At 39.6% G+C, this 21,900-nt stretch overlaps 1 protein-coding gene across 1 annotated transcript in view; it reads left to right on the top strand.

Moving 5' to 3' along the window:
* The first annotated feature begins 1,435 nt into the window (after positions 1-1,435).
* Positions 1,436-21,900, top strand: part of OPRM1 (opioid receptor mu 1) — a 56,548-nt gene continuing 36,083 nt past the window's right edge. The window contains exon 1 of the mRNA XM_075203577.1: positions 1,436-1,963. Coding sequence (XP_075059678.1) covers positions 1,680-1,963 — 284 coding nt within the window. The 5' untranslated portion in view covers positions 1,436-1,679. The remainder of the gene's footprint in view (positions 1,964-21,900) is intronic.

The raw sequence follows: 21,900 nt of genomic DNA, 5'->3' as shown, positions 1-21,900 counted from the left end.
TACCTGTCATTGGCGTTACCTGTCATTTCCTATGGGATTCTGCTGAAGCCTGTTCGGTTTCGCAGAATCAGATACAGTGTTAGTGCGCACAGCACTTCTTCCTGTCCACTGCAGGGAAGTAGAGAAATTGGATCGCAGAAGAGGGGTCCAAAAGTAGCCCCGGCATGGTGCATTGCAGCGGTACATAAATGTGCATCACTGAGATGTGCATGGAAGCATATTTAGCTGTATCACATCTAAGTGATGCATAGAACCCTATATGAAGCTATTAGAGGTCACCAAGGATTTCAGTGATCTGTAGAAAGCACTTGAATTGCAGCCTTGTGGTTTCTTATAGTGATAGAACTCCACATTGACCCTAATATTGTTATATTTTACAGCAGAAGTTACATTTTTCTTATTTTCTTTGTTGACTAGAGATTTCAGATTTGACAAATAAAAGTATATTTTCTCAACTGTTTTTAAAAGTATTCACAAATGTGAAATAATTGTATATATATATATATATATATATATATATATATATATATATGACACTGATTGAGCATACTTATAATATGTTGATATTATAATATTGCTTATATATTGCTGTCTCACTAGTATTCTTACCTTTGAGTAGTGTCTTCATCATGTGCAGAGATTTAGTTTATTATTCATTGCATTCATTTATAATAACTGGAGGCCCCACATAGTATGCTTGTTTAGTATAATTGACAATATAAATATTTTATATCATCCTAAGTATCATTATTCACTCCTCAAAAACTAAACTGACATAATTTATATATATCCGAGGTGTTTTTAGAATACAAAGCTAGCTGTGCGTTTTATTTTTCTTTCAGTTGTGAAGAACACCACATTCTGCCAGGATGTAAAGCTATAGAAAAGCAATGGTTTCCATTTGGTACCCGATAATGTGTGCAGTGGGGATGAATGTTTGCCGTTAGTCCTGTCAAGCTCTATTCTTTAGTGGTGCTAGCCAAGGTACTGTGTATACATCAGCAACTGACCACCTTATCTCTACATTACATGGGTTAGTACAGGATTTATTGATCGAATACAACTGCCATTCTGGCGTTTGAGGCACTGATGTTGAAGGATTTAATATCTGCTGTACAGACGATCAGAGAATCATGAGATCTGGTCAACTATCAGGGTCACACGTTGTTTTATATGTGAAACTGTAATGCTGGAACTACATGAATTTAGGTGAGGAGAGTTAGGTCTCTGCCCTTTCTCTACCGTTGCAATTGATTTTTCATCACTGAGTGTAATAAAACTGCCACGCAGCTCTGCTAGCGTGGTCTTGTGTATATAGCCTTCCTATGCTGGTGAGCGATGCTCAGAAAGATTTATGATGATGAGCTAAGAGGCGGGGTGTGTGTGTAGATGCAGCAGGTAGCAGCAACTGTACATATCAACACATGGACACTGAGCACGTCTGAGACCACTCGTTACTACTTCAAATCTAGACCACACCAGTAGCTTGTTTTGCATCTCTGTCATTGCCTAGTTACTTGCTGGCTTAAAGGTTTCTCTCTGTGACTGTACAGAGGAGGGGGATAGGGGGAAGTAGCAAAAGAGGAGGAGAAAGATGTGTAAGAGACAGAAGAGACTATAGATACAGCAGTCACATCCTAGCCTGTCTTACCTCTGAAGTATCGTTTGCTACTGTCAAAATGGACATTTCCTTGAACAGCTCCTTGTCACCTGCCGACAGCCTAACCAACAGCACCATTGGCGGTGTAGTTAATGTCTCGCTAGCTGCCATGCGATGTCCAGTTGGTGCCTTGGGCAATGCGACCAGCCTGGATGAAAACCAGTCCTATATTTGCAACGGACGAGAGATGCCCAATGAGGACACCAACTCCATCATCATAGCAATCATCATCACAGCTCTGTACTCCATGATCTGCGTGGTTGGGCTCTTTGGAAACGTTCTGGTCATGTATGTGATTGTCAGGTAAGCACATGAAAGGGAGGGGGCCCTTTGGCCATCAGTTTTATATCTGCTCTCCTTTACCTCTCCCTCTCAATAATTTCTGAGCTAAGGTTGCACCTTGCATCCTGACAAACTTTCAGCACCAAAGCTAAAATGACCATCTGCCTCTCCTGCACTTACACGTAATTAGACACTGGCATGGTTCAAGCTTGCCACGACTTCAAGCATGTGGGAATAAGGAAAGTGAAAACAGGCGAAGTGAATAAAGAAAATGGTGAGGGAAAGATTTGGCCAGGCAATAATGGTGTTATATGATGTTAAAGATGGGCAGAGAGAAGAGGGGCAGATAGCAAATGGTTAAGTTACCGAGGCAGAATTGTGAGGCTGTGGAGTATATGAGTTGAAAAAGTGCTAAAGCAGCAGCATAAAAATCTATATTTTTTTAAATCTAGTTATACATTTACCTATAACTGCACGTTGGACTATTTTTTTTTGTGTAAAAGGGAAAATGCATGGGTCTTACTGCTGTATCCTTCTTATACAAGTTTTTTTGTGTATACAATTCCGTAACAAAATTAAACGGTATGTACAATATTTTCGTATCCCATTATTAAAGGCACAATTGCTGCTGATTGTATCAGGGTTGATACAAAACATATCAACATGTGATTAATAAAGCAACTCCTACATAGTAAAGCAAAGTTTATCTAGGTGATTCAAATACACAGACCAGACATTTCACTCTCAGCTTTCCCAACCCAAGTACTTAAATGCAGAATGTATGTGCTCCTGCTTTGATATTGCTTGTTTGAGACTGGTCAATGAGCACTCTTCTGGTAGGGAGATGACTGTATTAATCTCCCGCTGATCACATTTACAGAATCAGGAAGAGAGATTACGATGATTCTGGAACTGATGATGTTACAATGATTTTTTAGCACCAATAGTAGTAGATATATGAACATAGCAGATTAGAAGACTCATCAGTCACGGGCAGGCAGAAAATATTATAAATAATGGATAGCAAAATATGCCAAAGCCCCTTCTCTACCTTGACAGTCTGAGTAAGCAAGAATTAGATAGAAAATAACTCGCTTCGACCAAGATTGTTTGATTGTTTGGTGTTGCCTTCAGGCAGGAATGGTAGCAGCCATTTTTCATATTTGCTTAATATCAGTCTAGATTCTAGAATATAATCAATCAAAATAAACAGACCACTATCGTTGCATAAAGCATAATACAATCATATACATGTAATGCATGTACATTGTTAGTAGTTTGAGAAATAGCATTTTTAAAAACACATAGGCGACTGCAATGTTTGATTAAGCAACTTTCTTAGTAAACACCAATCCAAATGAAATGTAGATGTCAACATCACATGTCATGTTCCACGAAAACATGAGTGACTCACTCACAATACCGTTGTTTTATGCATGTGTGAACATTTATAGTTTTACATATAGTTTATAAAAAAAAAAAAGTGTCTTCATAATAACAACTTAAGAATTTAATTATACCAACCTATTAAAACCTATAGCAAAATATATTGCTAACTGGTAAGGACGACTTTAAATAAAAATCACTAAATTTTTATTAGAATTGACCAAATAGAGTTTAAAAGGTAAAACTCATAAACAGCAGAAACTTTATGTGTAAACACTGCCATCTACAGGGCATAGTAAACTCAAGCGTAATTGGAATCAAAAGAACGGTATGGACAACAATAAAAGCACATTCGTGTTATTGTAAAGAAACTAAAATATCAAAAATAAACTGCATCTGTTTTCTAACATTTGCCTCATTTCTCTGCAAAACATAAAACTGGAAGCAAAATGTTTTTACATTTTAATATAAATTGAAAAGATACAGAAAATGTTTTCCCCATTTTTTGCTCATTTCTCAAGTTAGTTTACTGTTTTATTTCAAAATAATTATGCTGCCTATATTTTGCCACTGCATACTCTTTATTATTATATATAGCATATGCAGCGAGGAAGTCTTCATATCCTTTCTACACACCTCCAATGTACCTTTGCTTTGGGATGAATAGGGCTCTGGGCATCACTATGATAAGAATAAATGTAATCTCAGCACCAGCTTGCATGAGCTAGAAATGTCCAGATTGTTTTATTCTGTTCCAAAACTGATTTATTCAGATTTTTATTCACAGTTCAGCTGCTCTCCCAGGTCGTGACAGAGTTCAGTACATAGAAAGTGTAATTTATAAAAGTGCAAATGTGCAACATATATGCATCCTCTGATGGGAAGAGCTAAGTGAAGCTTGACGTACCTTGCTGTGTGGCATAAATGCATGGATGCGCAGTCTAATGCACTCATTGCAAAACTAGATTCATTTGTGAGACTTTATAGATGAAATGAGATTCAATGGTTGAAGAGAGAGCATTCTGGCAGTGCTCTCCAATGTTTTTCTTCAGTAGGATACCTTTTGCACCATCTGAGGACACCTTGCACGGGAAAGCTTGTTTCTAAGTACTTTAGTATAATAAAAACATTCAAACATACAAAAATGCCAAGTAACAATGGTAGTCCATTAAAGATATAAATAGGTGTAAACCACGCATTATTTACGGAAAAGAAAAGTTTACATTAATGAAGGAGGTGGTCCCAGAGTGCTATCTATCTATCTATCTTATAAATAATCTTAATCACAGTTTCTGAGAGACTACCTTTATTATAGCAGGAGGTCTCTGCAACAACTAGTGCAGCTTCAGTTGACCACACACTGAGAGCCTGGTCGGTGATAGCCTGAGCTGTTTACTACTAATGCAGGGTAGCAAAGCAGCATCCAGCACCTGCTGGACTGGTCACCCTACAACAAGGAGATCTGCAGCATTGGATCCCCCGTCATATGTGCTTCAGGGGCAGATTGGTCAGCACAGTGTGGAATACCAAGGTTACGATCCCTAGTACTCTAAAAAATCTGGTTTTCCCTGAATGGGGACCTACATAAATTTGTGGGCCTAATTCCCCTAGACTGGGTCTGATTCATAACATGTCTGGGGACCCCGCACTGTTATATTGTGACCATACAGCCAGGCATAGCCTGATGCTGGTTCCTGCATTTCTAGGAGTAGCCCATGCTCTTTATCTCTATACATTAGCAATAACTACCCCAGGCTAAAAGCAATGACCAGGCTTCCGCTGATTTCACTATACATAATGTTATTTGGAAGTTTAAAGCCATGGCACTGTAGCCAGGATTGCAGAGCAGGATTGTTTAAATGGTGGAGAAACTACAAAACAGATTCAAGCTGACCTTCAGACACAAGGTACAACAGTTTCAATCCAGTCCATTGGTCACTATCTTAGTGAAAGCAGGTTTTCTGGAACGTAGACCCAGGAGGGCCCTACTGCTGAGAGAGATATAAGAAAGCTCTAATCTAGTTTGCCAAAACACACTTGAACAAACCAAATTGCTTCTTGCAGAATGTCCTGTTGACAGAAGAGAACAAATTAGAGATTTTTTGCAAAACACATCATCTGACATCATATGTTTGCAGAAAGCAAAATGAAAAGAAAAACTTCTCTATAGTAAAACATGGCGGACGTTCAGTGATATTTTGGGGTTACTGTGCTGTATCCAGCACAGGGGGTTTAGATTGTCATGACATTATGAAATCTGGAGATTACCAGGCCAATTTGGAGCACAATGTTGAAACCAGTGTCAGAATGCTGGGTCTCAATCAAAGGTCTCAGGCCCTCCAACAAGTCTATTGGCCTGAGTCATTAAGGAGAACAAAGCATAAAAAGGAGTAACTTTGCACCTGAGCAAAACCATTGAATGGAGGCAAGTTTAAAATGTGGGGACAGATATATATTTGGGATAGGGCATGTCCTAGATCAACTTTAAATATCAGTGTAAAAATCAAGCTATGCAGTATCTGTGTGCTACATGAAAATACAGCTAGTATTTAACTTATGTGCAAAATTATAATTTAATTTACACCCCTTGCATTGTTACATGGTTTGTCTCAGAGAACATTTACTCCTTTTTTGCCTTACTTTCCTTAATGACTTAGGCCATATGACCTCAATCTCACTTCACAAAGCACCCAGGAATGGTTCAAGGCAAGAAGCTGGACTGTTCTGAAGTGGGAAGCAATGAGTCCATAGACCATCCATGGAGAGATCTAAAAACAGCAGTTTGAAGAAGGCATCCTTCAAATCTGGGGGAACTGAAGCAGTTTGCGCAAGAAGAGTAGAACAATCTGCCAGTAGAAAGGTGCAGGAAGCTTTCTACTGGCTACAAAGTCCGTACTACCATATATAAAGTGAATTATCTTGTCAATGCCATTTCATTTCATTTTTAAAACTGTATACATATTAAATTCAGAATAAAAAAAACAAAGGTTCTGAATATTAACAGATAACAGTACTTGATCTCAACAATTATTTATTATTATTATCAACCTTTATTTATAGAGTGCCACATGCGGTGGTAGTCAGTTTCACAATACTGACTACCCCGACACAGAACAGAACGACATGAGGATTCTGAATGAAGACTACAGTGACCTGTGAAAAAACCCACTTACCGGAATGCACGAGACTTCACATCACAACTCCCTGTCTTGTCAGCTTGAGAAAATTACGTCATCAAGAATCGCAACTTGGATTAAAGTGGCGATGGACGGACCCGCCTGTCATTTATGTAAAGTAAGTACTCTTTAGGGGTTAAGGTTAGGGTTAGGTTAGGATTAGGGTTAACCCTAACTCATAACCCTAATATCCCGAACACCCCTAACCCCTAAAAGAGTACTTACTTTACATAAATGACAGGCGGGTCCGTCCATCGCCACTTTAATCCAAGTTGCGATTCTTGATGACGTAATTTTCTCAAGCCGGCAAGACAGGGAGTCGTGATGTGAAGTCTTCTGCTTTCCGGTAAGTAGGTTTTTTCACAGGTCGCTGTAGTCTTCATTCGGTATCCTCATGACGTTTTGTTCTGTGTCGGGGTAGTCAGTACCGATAATAGGTACTACACCCGCCTCATGAGTTCTGCAGCGCCAGACAGAGTGTAAACAACAAGACAGTACATGCTAGAACAGTACAATACAGTAAACATATAACACTACAACTCTAATCACAGCTACTGGGGTGCAAGGGGTATATTCAACGCAGGCTGAACCCAGTGCAAATTAGCGTGGAAGCAAATAACAGGTTTTAAGCCACTAAAAGAGGTGCTAAGGCAGTGGAGAATGGAGGCAATGGGCAGAGAGTCCGAGGAGAAGGTGCACAGAATAGTTGGTGAGCAAAAGTTATAGGTAATGAGAATAGGAGTGAAATGGGACCTGCTCACTAGAGCTTGCAATCTAAAGGGAGAGGAGCAGGCAAACGTTTGATACATGGGGATGGGGATGGAACAAAGTAAGGGGATCTGAGGGAAACAAACAAGAGGGGGAGAGATTGAGGATGAAAGAGGGTGAGATTGATTGTTAATTTCATCTTATATTTTGAGGAAATTGTGAGTTATTTGAAAAAAGTGTAAAAGTGCCAATATTTTTTGATCAAGACTGTATATCAACATATGGAAACTGGTCACCCCAACATTCTTACCATAGCTGAAAAACATATTTACATTTTAATGTTTTTTTGTGATGGTTGCACTTTTGTACATATTATAGGAAATGTATCATGTGAAAAAAATAATTGTGAGTGGATTTTGGTACTTCTAATGCCAAAGACTTGAATATAGCTTCTAATTATCATTTAATATATCACATTCTTTGTTTTCTTATTCTGTCCTTCACCCATTCTGAATATAATATACATCCATTAACTACTCAAAGACTGGAAGTTTTTTCCCCTTCATGACCACCAGTTTTGTCTTTGGTATGACATTTTGGGCTAGATTTACTAAGCTGCGGGTTTGAAAAAGTGGGGATGTTGCCTATAGCAACCAATCAGCTAGCTTTCATTTATTTAGTACCTTCTACAAATTGTCAGCTAGAATCCGATTGGTTGCTATAGGCAACATCCCCACTTTTTCAAACCCGCAGCTTAGTAAATCTAGCCCTTAGACTTTAGTAGGACTTTTGACACTGTCCCACATCGCAGACTGTTAAATCAACTTGATAGCTTGTGATTGGTTCTAAGATGGTTGAATGGATAAGATCTTGGTTGCATGTTAGAAAATAGTGTTGTAGTAAATGGAGTGCATTCACAGGAGGAAAAGGATAGCAGTGTAGTACCTCAAGGATCTGTACTTGGACCAGTGCTTATTAATATCTTTATTGGTGACATTGCAAATGGTATTGCAAGGAAAGTATGCATTTTTGCAGATGACAAAGATATGCAACAGGGTAGATACACCAGGAAGGGTAAAACAAATGATTTATGATTTAGATAGACTAGAGGAATGGTCAAGAGAGTGGTAACTATCATTTAATGCCAAAAAATGCTAAATCATGCACTTGGGTCTCAAAAACCGAAAAGGCTAAATATAGTATTAATGGCACTTTACTGGAAACTACTGAGGAGGAGAGAGATCTAGGAGTCACAATTTCAGGTGATTTAAAGACAGGTAAGCAATGTAACAAAGCAATGAGGAAGGCAAGTCAGATGCTTGGTTGCATAGGGAGAGGAATCAGCAGCAGAAAGTAGTAATAGGTCATTTGTACGTCCTCATCTAGAATGCTGTGTTTATTTCTGGAGGCCATATCTCCAGAAAGATATATTCACAAAGAAGGGCAACTAAAATGAAGCACAGCCTACGGTTATTTCATGATGGGAACACCAATTAAAATGCACACTTGTGGCACTACAAGCAGCATGCTAGCACTTGTAGTGGACAAGTATGCACTTTAAATGGTGTCACCATCATGAAATGATGGTTTTACGCTAACCAAAAACAATTATTATTGCCCCATTAGTAACACAACACTATTACCCCTTTAATTTAATTATAAGATAATATTTCCCTATTTATTTTTAATTAATTTTGTCCCATAACTTTACACATACATTTTGTCGCCTTAAACAATAAGTCATGCTTGCTCTATAATTCATAAGATAATGGTGCATGCTCGTATGTTATGAATAGCAAAATTAGCTGTTTCAGAAGCAACTCTAAAAAAACAGCAATTTTTGCTAAAGTAAAACCAAAAGGTGCTTACACCAGGGGCAAACGCAGGATTTGTAGAGGGGGGTTTCCACACCACGCCACCAGTGGGTGTGACCATCATGCATGGGGATGTGGCTATAATTTTAGACAGTGCTTGGCTGCTCTCCAACTCTTCCTATCCCTATAATATACATGGGCAATGCTGTGTGCACTACTGTTAGGTGGACGCAGCTCTTTCTTTTCAAACAGAGCTGTGTGAAGAGGCAGCCAGGTCCAGCCATCTCAATTATACAGTGCCCCAGGCTTAGAGGGGGGGGGGGGTTTCCATGCACTAGAAACCCCCCCCCCCCCCCCTCGGGTTTGCCTATGTACACAATGTATTAGGGTTGTGCAACAAGGATATTGTAGGTTTTTATTTTCACTTCTTTTTCCTAAAATAAAATGTCTATATGTTTTTCAATGACATTTAGGGGTAAATGTATTAAGCTCCGGGTTCTTCAACACCCGCGAGTTCGGCGTCTTCAGCGCTTAAATTTAAAGTGGCGCTGCCTTGTAAAGGGAAGTTGCTAAAGCCAGCGGCCACTTCTCCCTTCTCATCCTCCTTGACCTCTCTGCAGCCTTCGACACCGTTGACCACCCCCTCCTCCTCCACACCCTCCAGTCTCTTGGCTTCTCCGGCCCAGTCCTGTCCTGGTTCACCTCTTACCTTGCTGACCGATCCTTCTCTGTCACCACCTCTGGGTCTCTCTCCCCCCCGTCCACCCTTCCTGTCGGGGTCCCTCAGGGCTCTGTTCTCAGACCATTACTTTTCTCTCTATACACCTCTTCCCTGGGTCAACTCATCAGCTCCTTAGGCTTTAACTACCACCTTTACGCTGACGACACTCAACTATACCTCTCCTGATCTCTCTCCCTCCATCCTCTCTAGAGTGTCCGCCTGCCTCTCTGCCATCTCCTCCTGGATGTCCTCCCGATTCCTCAAACTTAACCTCGCCAAAACTGAGCTCATATTTTTTCCTCCCTCTCATACCTCATCCCCTTCTGACCTCTCCATCACTGTCGACAACTCCTCTATCTCCCCTGTCCCCCAACTTCGCTGCCTTGGTGTCATCCTCGACTCCTCTCTCTCCTTTTGCCCCCACATCCTCTCTCTTGCTAAATCCTGCCACTTCCAGCTTCGTAACATCGCTCGCATTCGGCCCTTCCTCTCCCAAGATGCCACCAAATGTCTCATCCACTCTCTGATCATTTCCCGCCTAGACTACTGCAACCTCCTCCTCACTGGCTTCCCCCACTCTCATCTTGCTCCCCTTCGATCTGTTCTTAACGCTGCTGCTAGACTTATTTTCCTTTCTCGCCACTCCTCTTCTGTCTCCCCCCTCTATCTAGCCCTTCACTGGCTCCCATTCCCCTTCAGAATCCTCTTTAAGCTCCTCACACACACCTACAAGGCCCTCGCCAACTTCACTGTGCCCTACATATCCACCCTCCTCTCTATTCATGCTGCATCCCGCCCTTTCCGTTCTGCTTCTTACCGTCGTCTCTCTTCCCCCCCTTATAACCTCCTCCCACGCGCGTATCCAAGACTTCGCCCGCACTGCCCCCCTCCACTGGAACAAGCTCCCTCCCTCCATCAGAACTTCCCCATATCTGTCCAGTTTCAATTGGGCCCTAAAAACCCACCTTTTTCTTAAAGCCTCTCAGTCTCCCACTTAACTCCCTACCTTTTCTGCTGCCTCTCCTCCTTCTTTCCCCTTCCCCGCCCCTGTCCCCCTATTCTCCCTCTCTCCCCTGCGTCTCTTTGTCTGTCCACCCCTTCCCTTAGATTGTACGCGTCTCTGAGCAGGGCAATCTCTCCTCCTGTTTCCACCACTTCTAACTCTGCTCTCCAGCTACTTTGCCCTCCTCCTCGACAACCCTCCTCCCCCCGTCCCCTCTGGGGGTCTCACTGTCTTCCGCCCCCTCCTTCTTGGGCTCCGTTGTTTGCCAATCCTCCCTCCCCCTTTCCCCACCCTCTCTAGCTGTGCATTGAGCTTACTGAGTTACTGTGCTTACTGTTTACTGTACTGTGCTGTCTCACCTTGTATTGTAATTCGTTTTGTCCCTGTATGGCGCCACGGACACCTTGTGGCGCCCTATAAATAAAAATTAATAATAATAAAATAATAATTTACAAAGCAGCGCCGCTTTAAATTTAAGCGCTGAAGACGCCTATCTCGAGGATGTCGAAGAACCCGGAGCTTAATACATTTACCCCCTAGTTGGATTTCAGGTCACACTGAGGGGCAGATACAATTAGCCGCATTTAAACGACGCAACTTTGCATTATTACCGTTACTACGGTAATTTCTCCACTGATTTTTGCTCGCAGTTCTATGAGCCGTGAGAAAAAATCATCAATTTTCTGTCAAATCCCGCGGAAAGAGTGTCATGATTTATATTAATTTCAGGGCTTACTTCACAAACAACTGCAATTTCAATATCGGTGTGCAGACTATTTATATCCACTTTTTATACTCACCCCTTTTTCCTCTATGATTCCATGTATATTATGATGATAATAAAAAATATATGTGCTAATTTTAGTGAAATTGCTAGTGAACCCAACTATTTCTAAGTATATGAAAATTGACCTAGTCATAGAGCTGGAAACCAAACCATTAAATTTCCAAGTAAAATTTTTGTAGATACGAACCATGAAGGTAACCCCCCCCCTCCTCTACACCATTACAAATAGCTAAATTCCACCCCTCCAACACATATACACACACATTTTAAAGACAGTGTTCTAGTAGAATCGGATGTAAGTAAAAAAAACCTGATGCTGCAGCCATTTGACCTGCTGTGATCTCACTGGCCCTCTCCATGTGTATGAGTCCACTGATCCACATAATGCACTCCTACAAAGAAAGTCTGCAGTCATTTTCTGTGGTCTGTATTTCCCTTCTAGTATAGCAACCTGCTGCAGAGAAGTGAAAGAGAGCAAGATGGACATATTAGTTAAGTATTAAACTGTTGTTTCTTAATATGTGTATTTCCCTTCTACTTATTTCTTCTTTTGATGATCCATTTTCTAATCAGATGTTTCTGTGCCTATAAACCCTTTAAATATATGTGACTAACATATGGTATCAACAGTACATCCCATAGCAGCAACATACGCAGTCACTGCACAGGACAGTATTTTTTTTGTACAAGTGTAAGAATTCAACATATATTTTATTGTAGAAAATCCAGAGACGTTCTTTCCTCTCTGTAGGATGCATGGGACCAATAGTGTTTGCCTCCCTCCACTGATGAAACGTTTGAATATATGTCTCTCATGAAACACCTACAGTGACAGATTTACCTCAGACAGATATTTTGTACATTTTCAAATGATGCATTATGTAAAAAAAAAGAAGAATGTCTATATACATCACCAGGGATCCTGTTTTCACAAGAACAGATGCTTTCAAATGGTTCTCTGATTATTTTCTCATTAGTGAAGTTACTATGTAAACAATGAACAATGTGAACAATGAAGTATTAGGGCCTGATTTACAGTCAGATTCAAGAACTACTGTTCAGCGCAAAAAGCACTTTTGCGCAAAGAACATGTGCACTACGACTGAGACGGATCCCCCCGTTGCTCCTCTCTGCGCTTAGAGAGGTAGAACGGGGGAGGTAGTGGGCGAGCCTAGCAATGTAAAGATGTAATTTGAGTTGAAAGCAACCGCAGATAGGTCTCTAGGAGACGTATCTTTTGTGGGTGCCCTAGGTTTATGAAAAAAATCAAGTAAAAGAAAACTTAAAAAAAAAAAAAAGTTCTGCACCCTCTCCCAAATAGCATAACCAACCCTTGTACTGTTTAGGTGGAGGGTAGGGCTGGTGCAAGGCTGCTCGGCGCCCAAGGCAAAGCTTAAGCTTGCCGCCCCCACCCCCCCTCCAAAAAAAAAAATATATAACTTCCCAGCCCCTAACACACTTGACATTTCTAAAAAAAAATAATTAATAACTCTTACCCCCTCTTGGCTGGCTAGGATGTAGTCCAGATGTCTGACGCAGCACTGATGTCTGATGCAGAATGCTGTCCAGGCTTCACTGCTGCCCAGGAGCAAACACAGGATATCTAGAGGGGAGGCTCCAAATGCTAGACTTCAGAACACAACAAACAAAAAAATTAAAACTTGACATCACTCACCTGTTACACACTGACATGTACCCCGCTGCCCACCAACTTCTCTCTCACATCTGCCCACTAGCTATTTTCACATATGTCACCCCTTGCCCATCAGCTTGTATCACATATGCTAGCCACATAACACCAGCTCTACTCACATGCCCCCCTGCCCACTACTTGGCTTTTTTTTTTAGTATTTGCCCACTACTTGGCTCTCCTCTGTTGCTGTCTATTAATGTATTCTGTAGATGATATATTAAATATACCAACACATGCAAATAAATAGAGAAAGGAAATCTAAATGACAGATAATCTAGACCGTTCTATTTTATTTGCATTTGTTAATGTATTCTGCAGATGTAAAATGTATTCTACTAATAGAAAGCAACAAAGGAGAGCCAAATAGAGGGCAAATACTAAAAAACATAAATAGTTCCTTAACTATCCTAGAGTAGCCCCAGCAAGGTGAATTAAAGCAGTGCTTCATTATGCATAGCTGCAATTTGTCATGGCACTATTTTAGTACATAGTCTCTACATAGTCTCTAATTCAAGGACATTTCTAAGTGTAATTCCCTGTCTCCCCATTTTCTCCAGCCTCCTCCCCCTCCCCAATTTTCTGTAGCATCCATTTTCCCCCTCACACATTTTCTGTAGCACCCATTGTCCCCCCCAACACATTTACTGTATGCACCCATTGTCCCCCACACACATTTACTGTATGCACCCATTGTCCCCCACACACATTTACTGTATGCATCCATTGTCCCCCACACACATTTACTGTATGCATCCATTGTCCCCCCCACACATTTACTGTATGCGCCCACACACATTTACTGTATGCATCCATTGTCCCACACACACATTTTCTGTAACACCCATTCTCCCTCTTCCCCCTTTTATTGTATCATCCACCCCCCCTCCCCCCAGTTCTCTGCAATATACTTCTCGCTCAGCCTCCCCTCCGTTTCTCTTTCAATACCCCTCCCCGTTTTCTGTACCATCCCCTTTTCTGTACTCCCCTTCACTTTTCTTCCACTCTCTTCTTGTCCGCCTCTTGTTTCTTTCCTGTCTTTACTTCTGCCTGACTCCTGTCGGCTCCTCTACAAATCTGCCCGGCGCCTGGCAGCGTCATGACGTCACGACGCTGCCAGGCGCAATCTGCCCGGATTTGAAAATGCGGTGCTGCACTGTAGCAGCATCGCTTAGGAATGTAGCATGTCTATATTGCGGGCGGCCGATACTCCCAGGGCGATCGCGCCGCCCGCAACAACTTTGATGAATATTTTTTTTTTTTTTTAATAATAATCGTCTCCTCGGCCACAGTGCCGCCCCCCAGAGGCCGGCGCCCTAGGCAGCTGCCTAAGGTTGCCTAATGGTGGCGCCGGCCCTGGTGGAGGGGGAACCATTTTTTTTAAATTATCTGCTTTACAGGGCGATGTGAATGATACACTTGCACGCTGGCCGATAAGGCAGATAAAGGGGTGTGTTTGTGCGATCTGTGCCACTCAAAATACTGTGTAAACTACAGGATGCAATTTACACTTATGATTTCAGTGTAAATTGTGTCTGACTCTAAATGAGGTCCTTAGCCTCAATTTAAAATAATAGATTTTTCATGTAGATGTGTCATAAAGACTTGCTATAATACACAGGGGTATTTTACCCCTACTGCTGCCTGAGGCAGCAAATTAAATAGCACTCTTCTAATTCCTTATTATATATTTGTATGTGTGTTATGTGCATACTGAAATGCAAATTTGTATTTTGCAAGCATTCTACATTGGCAATAATTTTCCTTAATTGTGCTGCTCCTCTAAACGTCCCCAGCCTCAGGCAGGTAAATGCCTGGTAATATCATATCATAGTCAAATAAATTTGATATTTTAAAAAAACCATGTCAAAATATGACCTGGACGTTTATTTCCACTTTTCACAAAAAAATATATGAAATAACACTCCATTAAATCCCATCAAATTGCTATTGCTATCAGGTGTAGATGTAGTACATTTCAACGTAAAGCATTTTCCCCTCTCCACAAGTGTTTTGTTTTTGTTCGTCAACACAATTTTTCGCCTGGAATACTAATCCATCAGGAAGGGGAGAGATGTCTGTGAGAGTGCGGGTGCCTATACCTAGCCTGAATTGTTTTCCTATGGTAACTGTGCTATATGACTGACAGCTATTACTGGGGACAAGAGGTGAGGAGCATGCAGCTTGCCGGGAGGGATCAAGAGGAGTTCTCTCTTCACTGATAATTCTTCTCTCCAAAGGAGCTGAAAATCACGCAGAAGGGTGTTTAACACCATCCACAGTCGGAGTTAGCTTTTCAATGCAAGCAGTGAAAAGTTAACCTTTTCACCACTTGATAAATTACTCATTTCACTGTTCCATAGAGCTCTATGGGGACAGCAGTTGTCGAAAACTAGGTTAACACCGGAGAAACCTGTGAATTCCAGTGTTAACCCTTTGATATTTTGAGTGAAATTATAAATGAGCCTTCTCCAGCTAAAACTGCTGTTAAAACTTAATGGGGCATATTCAATTCTTGGCCAAAAATCTTGTAGTGTGCGCATTATTACTGTTATTACGGTAATAGTGCACGTAAATAGGGTTATTACTGTAGTTTTCTCGCTGGATTTTAGCTCGCAGCTCCCTGAGCCGCGAGCTGAAATCCAGCTTACTATTACCATAATAATGGTAATAGTTTTAACAACGCGGGGAAACTAAAGAATTGAATATGCCCCAACAGCTGTTATTTATTAGTTATATATTTTTTATCAAAAGACTTGTTGCAGGTATATGGTGACATCCCAGGACCACATGTACTGATCGGCTTTTTATTGTGTTTTCTCGTGTTTCATCAATATCGTGATATTAGGAGGGACATTGAATTCTGTGTTCAACCCCTGCAATCCAAATAGTCTGATTGGAATATTTGTTTCATTTCCATGTATGTCTCTGTATTTCTTCTTGACCATTGTTGAAAAAATAAAACTGTAAAATGTCTATTTGGGTAAAATGATCACTTCTGACAACTTTTGTCATGGTTTCCAAATATCAAACTGAACGTCTTTATTACATGTGGCACAAAATTTAAAATGCACCGTTTCAAATAAAGAGTGTTTCATCCAAAGGGAAAAATGAATGATATACTGCTTTTGGAGCAGTTGCCACAGCTGCTATTTGCCTGGAAGTTAATGGAGCCTGTTGATACTGGTTCATACTTTCCAGAGGCGACCACTCTAATCTGCCGAAAATGCATGTACAGCGAAGCACTGTTTGGGCTTTCAGTTCCAGAAATAAAAGCCCAAATAGGTCTTCACTGCTCATGCACTGGCACCTGCTCATACTCAGAAGAGCACTATGGGGGCCTTGCCAGACACCACCTCAAATGTTGCTATGAGTCTCAGTGATTGTGCGTTAGCAAAAGTTGACAATGTCTTGATATAAAGTATTATGCTTTCTTTCCCTATCATCATCATCATCACCATTTATTTATACAGCGCCACTAATTCCGCAACGCTGTACAGAGAACTCACTCACATCAGTTCCTGCCCCATTGGGGCTTACAGTCTAAATTCCCTAACACACACACAGACAGACACACAGACTAGGGTCAATTTAATAGGAGCCAATTAGCCTACCAGTATGTTTTTTTGGGATTGTGGGAGGAAACCGGAGCACTCGGAGGAAACCCATACAAACACGGGAAAAACATACAAACTCCTCACAGATAAGGCCATGGTCGGGAATTGAACTCATGACCCCATTGCTGTGAGGCAGAAGTGCTAACCATTTAGCCTATCTGTATGTCCTGTTGTCATTTCTAAAAATGAGAATTCTGTTTGTTATTATTTGGGAAAATGGTTTTGCAATATATTTTTCCAATCAAAATGCAGTGGGAGATATTAATGAAGACTGGTGCACAGGTAGTTAATTACGTGTAACCTTCTGACACGTGTATATTGTTGAGGTGTATGGATTAGGTAGTGCACCTCCCTGTGTAGCCCAGGCTAGCTTATGGACATGGGTGTAAGTGACAAGCGCGTCCCCCGCACATGCAGGTTTTTCAACAAAGTCTATATGAAGGAATTGGGACACAGGTGTGGTAACTTAGGGTGCAGTGCAAAAAGCGGTCTCAAAAATGTGTCCGTCAGACCATCTCTATGAAATTAAAATCTTTATTCCAACTGCCTTCTCACTCCCGCACAATTATTTCATATCCGATACAAATATGGTTTCAAATATCTTTCCACATACTCCTCGTGCACAAAAACTGCTGGTGTAATTACAGAAAAAAAAGTAGATCTTATCTATCTCTTGCTGCACAAATCTTAAGCTACTTGCTTAAGCAAATAATAAAATCAAGTTATATACTAGGTCATCCTGGGCACTGTAGTTCCACACATTCTCACATGTCTGAGCCTCTCCCTGCACTGGGTTTTTCTCTAAATGGGGATCTCTTCCCATATTCATTGCAGCCCTGCTGCTTTGACAGTGCACCCCCATCCTTTTTTGTGGTCCCCTTTATTCAGGTGCTCTTCTTTATTAATATAGGGACTCCCTCTTCTTGTGGCTCTCTGAACTTGGGCACTCCTCCCCCTCTTTATATGCAGCCATGTTCTGAGGTAATTTCTCCTTCAAATCTGTCCCATTTGCTTTTGGGTACCACCAGGGGTGCTGTTTATTGTAACACCAGGTGCCTATGTTACAAGTCTCAAACTTAGTGATCTCAGGCCTTTAAATAATTGCTTTATTTTTCTTAATTTATAGCAGATGTAATGTATAGATATTGTATACGATGTATATATGTGTATTGTGGGAGCAAAAATAAATATGGTGATCTTGAAAGTGGGGCCCGGTGTTTGGTCATTTTAACACCTAGCAACATCCTTAGGTATTACATACAATAAAACATCTATACAAACCAATCACATTTTAGTTTAGTCTAGGGGAATTAAGAGTATTAATGGAATATGAATAAGTTAAATGTTTCCAGGTCCAGAAAACTGAGACGTGTGTTTTCTCGGTTCCTTTAGGTACACAGTTATAAAATGTATTACATAAAACACATTACATGTTAATTTTTTTTATTTTAAGTTTAGTAATAAACTGTGGGTTTCGAAAAGTGAAGATGTTGCCTACAGCAACCAATCAGATTCTAGTTATCATTTATTTAGTACATTGTACAAAATGACAGCTAGAATTTGAGTGGTTACTATAGGCAACTTCTCCACTGTTTCAAACCTACAGTTTATTAAATATACCCCTAAGCAAAAGATTTGTATTGGAAACTGGCATGCTGTGCCATACTTATTTCAAATTAAATTTAATATATCACAGTATTTTCTGGAGAACTTAGATGAAACACTTTCTGCCCCTACAGTGCTTGTAAGAAACGTATGAGTCATAACTTTTTGGATTTATTGCATAATCCTTTGAGATGTAGTTAATATTTTGGTATTGCTGGTGTGTGTTCACTTTATAAGATTCGACACTTGTAAGAGTGTAATCTTTCGATCGATTTTAACTTGGTGAACAATTTTCTTAAACAATAGGAACAACACTTGTTTTACAAACGGATAATAAAACAATAATAAAATCATAATAGTAATGTTGGAAGATATCAAAATACACTGACACTAAGTCACATGCATCAATATGGGTATTTTTATTCAAGCAATGAACCATTTTGTTGTTATTATTATTATTATTATTTTATTTGACTAGAAAAGTAAAAAAAACAAAGATATTTAATACTAAATGCCAAACTTTAGCTACCCTCTCAACTAAACTTGTATATGCCAAAAGTATAAAATGGCAGCAATATGAGCTTGTTGAAGCTCATTGATTCCAACATTTATTATACAAATGACACCTATTGTACAACAAGACTTATTTTGCAGAAGCAAAATTAAAAAGATGTCAATTGCATTATATAATAAAACTTTGTCTTTTTAGATTTATCTGGGTTAGTACTATATTTGTCCATGGGGTTTTTGCAACATGTGTTCAAGTAGAGAGAGAGCTAAGAGAGCAGCCTCCAACCCGAAGAATAAACAATGGAATGGGAATAAGGGTGGAGAAGAAATATAATTTACTCATATAATGACACAAATCTGTTTATATGGCATAATACAGTCTTAATATCAATGAAAATAATGTCTTTTCTTTGTCTCAATTCCAAACTGGGAAAATAGCACAAATGGATCCTGTAGATGTATTAGTTATTTAGATGTCTGGCTGTTACTCACAGTACCGTAGTTCTGCCTACTTACTCCCACTTTTTAGGAGAAATCTCCCACCAGCAGCAGCAGACAGAAATGTTTCGGAACAGGAATCCACTTTCTTACTGAAATATGTATGGTTATGACTTGTGCTGTAGCTTTCCACCTTCAAATTCCTCACTCCAGTGGGTAAATGTATCAAGCTGAGAGTTTTTCAGCGAGTTTGTAAAGTGGAGATGCTGCCTAGAGCAGCCAATCAGATTCTAGCTATCATTTTGTAGAATGTATTAAATAAATCATAGGGAGAATCTGATTGGTTTTTCAAACCCGCCGGAAAACTCTCAGATTGATACATTTAACCCCAGGTGTTTAATGGATTATACTCCACCCCCCATACAAGGAGGAAAAAAGAAACACATATGTGATACTGTAGATAAAAGTTAAGTAAAATACTGTGCTTTTATTCAACTCACATTTGAAACATTGTTAAATATACAAAAAATAAGATTTCCGTGACAACCAAGGACACAGACATACAAGAATCCATACCAGATAACGCACCATGTGCATTGATGGGGAAGACAAATTACATTCCATGAATATCACAGAGCAATCCTTATGTTCCAGTTTTGGCAGCTCTCTTTCCAGATGGGCGCTGTTTTGCATTTTGGATGCAACTGCAGTGCAAATTTTTCGGAATTTACACAATGCAAACCGGTATACTTCCAACCCAGCATAAGGTTCAAAGTCCTCAACCATAATTGAAATGTCATGAATTGGCAGATATAAACCCTGCACCTGTTTTAGGTCTCATACCGATTGGTGTTAAATTATATGTGTTTAGTATCTAGTATAATTCATGTATATGGGTCTGTCAGTGGACCCCAATGTTTCCAGTATCAGCATAACCGCTCGCTTTTTAGTTTTGTTTACTTTACTTCTGGTGCGTTGCATTGAATAGTTAACATTATGCAATTCAAGAACCAGTGGATACCTTGCCCTAATGGGGTATCTTTTGTAGGATGTGCAGATTTTTGCTCATGGAAAAAGTAATTGGAGTCCACAGTTTGTTTCCATCTTTATAGATAAGGAATGTCAGGTATTCACAATTTATCTGTAGAATCTGCCATGTCCAGCAGACGTTCTATTATAATTATTTAGAAATTTTCAAAGTAAGTTGTGCTATTCATAATGGTTTCATTAAGTAAAAAAAAAATAAAAAAAAATTCAGTGTAGCTGCGATTTAAGTCAGATTGGTCTTGCTTACTGTCCAGGAACATTGCATCCATTTTTTGTCTTCTTTTAACAATAATAGCAACAGTGCCACCATCTATTTGGCCGATAGTTAAGTGTAGAGTTGTATAATATCGTTTCTATTGAAATTAAACTATAGCTGGAATCCTCTGTCAAGACAGCATGCAGAATGCAAATGTGATGTCATTCAAGTTAGAACAAGTACATAAAGTCTAATTAGCACCTGTTACACAGTGAACCATAAACAGTATGTGGCATTTTATTTCAAATGCTGATGCTTTGAAACTTACTGTAGAGTTTGTATTACTTATTGAGACTTCTAGATTGAATAGCTGTGTTATTGTTTGGTAAAATAGGCATTTTGCCTGAAATCTGCATGCTTTTTAAAGCAAGGTTTCCCTACTGGTTTGAATTAAATTGCATTCAATTCTTGTCAAGCTCTAAAGATATTATTCTTGCTAGTAAACTGTATATATACAAGGTGACCTAGTCAATGTTATGTATTATTCCTTAAGTAGCAGGTGTATGTATTATTTATGCTTTAAGTATTTATTTTTACAATTGTAGCAATTGATTTTGACATTAATTTTCATGTAAAAATATGATGGACTAAAATTTGTACACAACATGTGTCATAACACATGATCATTTGCTCAAGGTTTTGTTAATGTTCCTTTTTTAGTAGCAAGATTTGAAAAAAGAGGACAAAGGTTTTTATTTGGTCATTCCAAAGGCACTCATTTCTTTAAAAGGGAGTTTTAATATATTTTCCTCTTTGTGAGGTCAACGTTATTAGTATTTTGTGGTGAACTTATATGTAAAATTTATACACTTATTTGTTGCAAATGATAACTAATAAGTTAAGCTACTCAAATAGGATTACAGCGTTTAGCACCACCCTCTGTATGTGAAATATTCTGCATCACAAATATTACATGCTGGCTGTGAGGAAACGGGGTGCTACTGGACTGAGAACTTTGTATTCATCACCCGTTTCTTACGGTTTAATGTACTTTTTTAATCCTTGGCCCAGTCTAAGTATATACACCAGAACATCGGTGTATTATGTGTATTATTTCATGTTATTAGGTATATTTTGCCCTTGCTATTACCTGCAATATTGTATGTAGTAGAAAGAATATTGCCATACTGTGTGAAAATAACAGGACAGCAGAAGTCATTTTGCTTATGCTAACTAAGGTAATTACCATTTGTCTGAAAT

Source organism: Mixophyes fleayi, chromosome 3, assembly GCF_038048845.1.
Source record: "Mixophyes fleayi isolate aMixFle1 chromosome 3, aMixFle1.hap1, whole genome shotgun sequence".
NCBI lineage: Eukaryota > Metazoa > Chordata > Amphibia > Anura > Limnodynastidae > Mixophyes > Mixophyes fleayi.
Note: the sequence above shows the minus strand (reverse complement) of the source record. Positions and strands in the feature narration are given on the sequence as shown.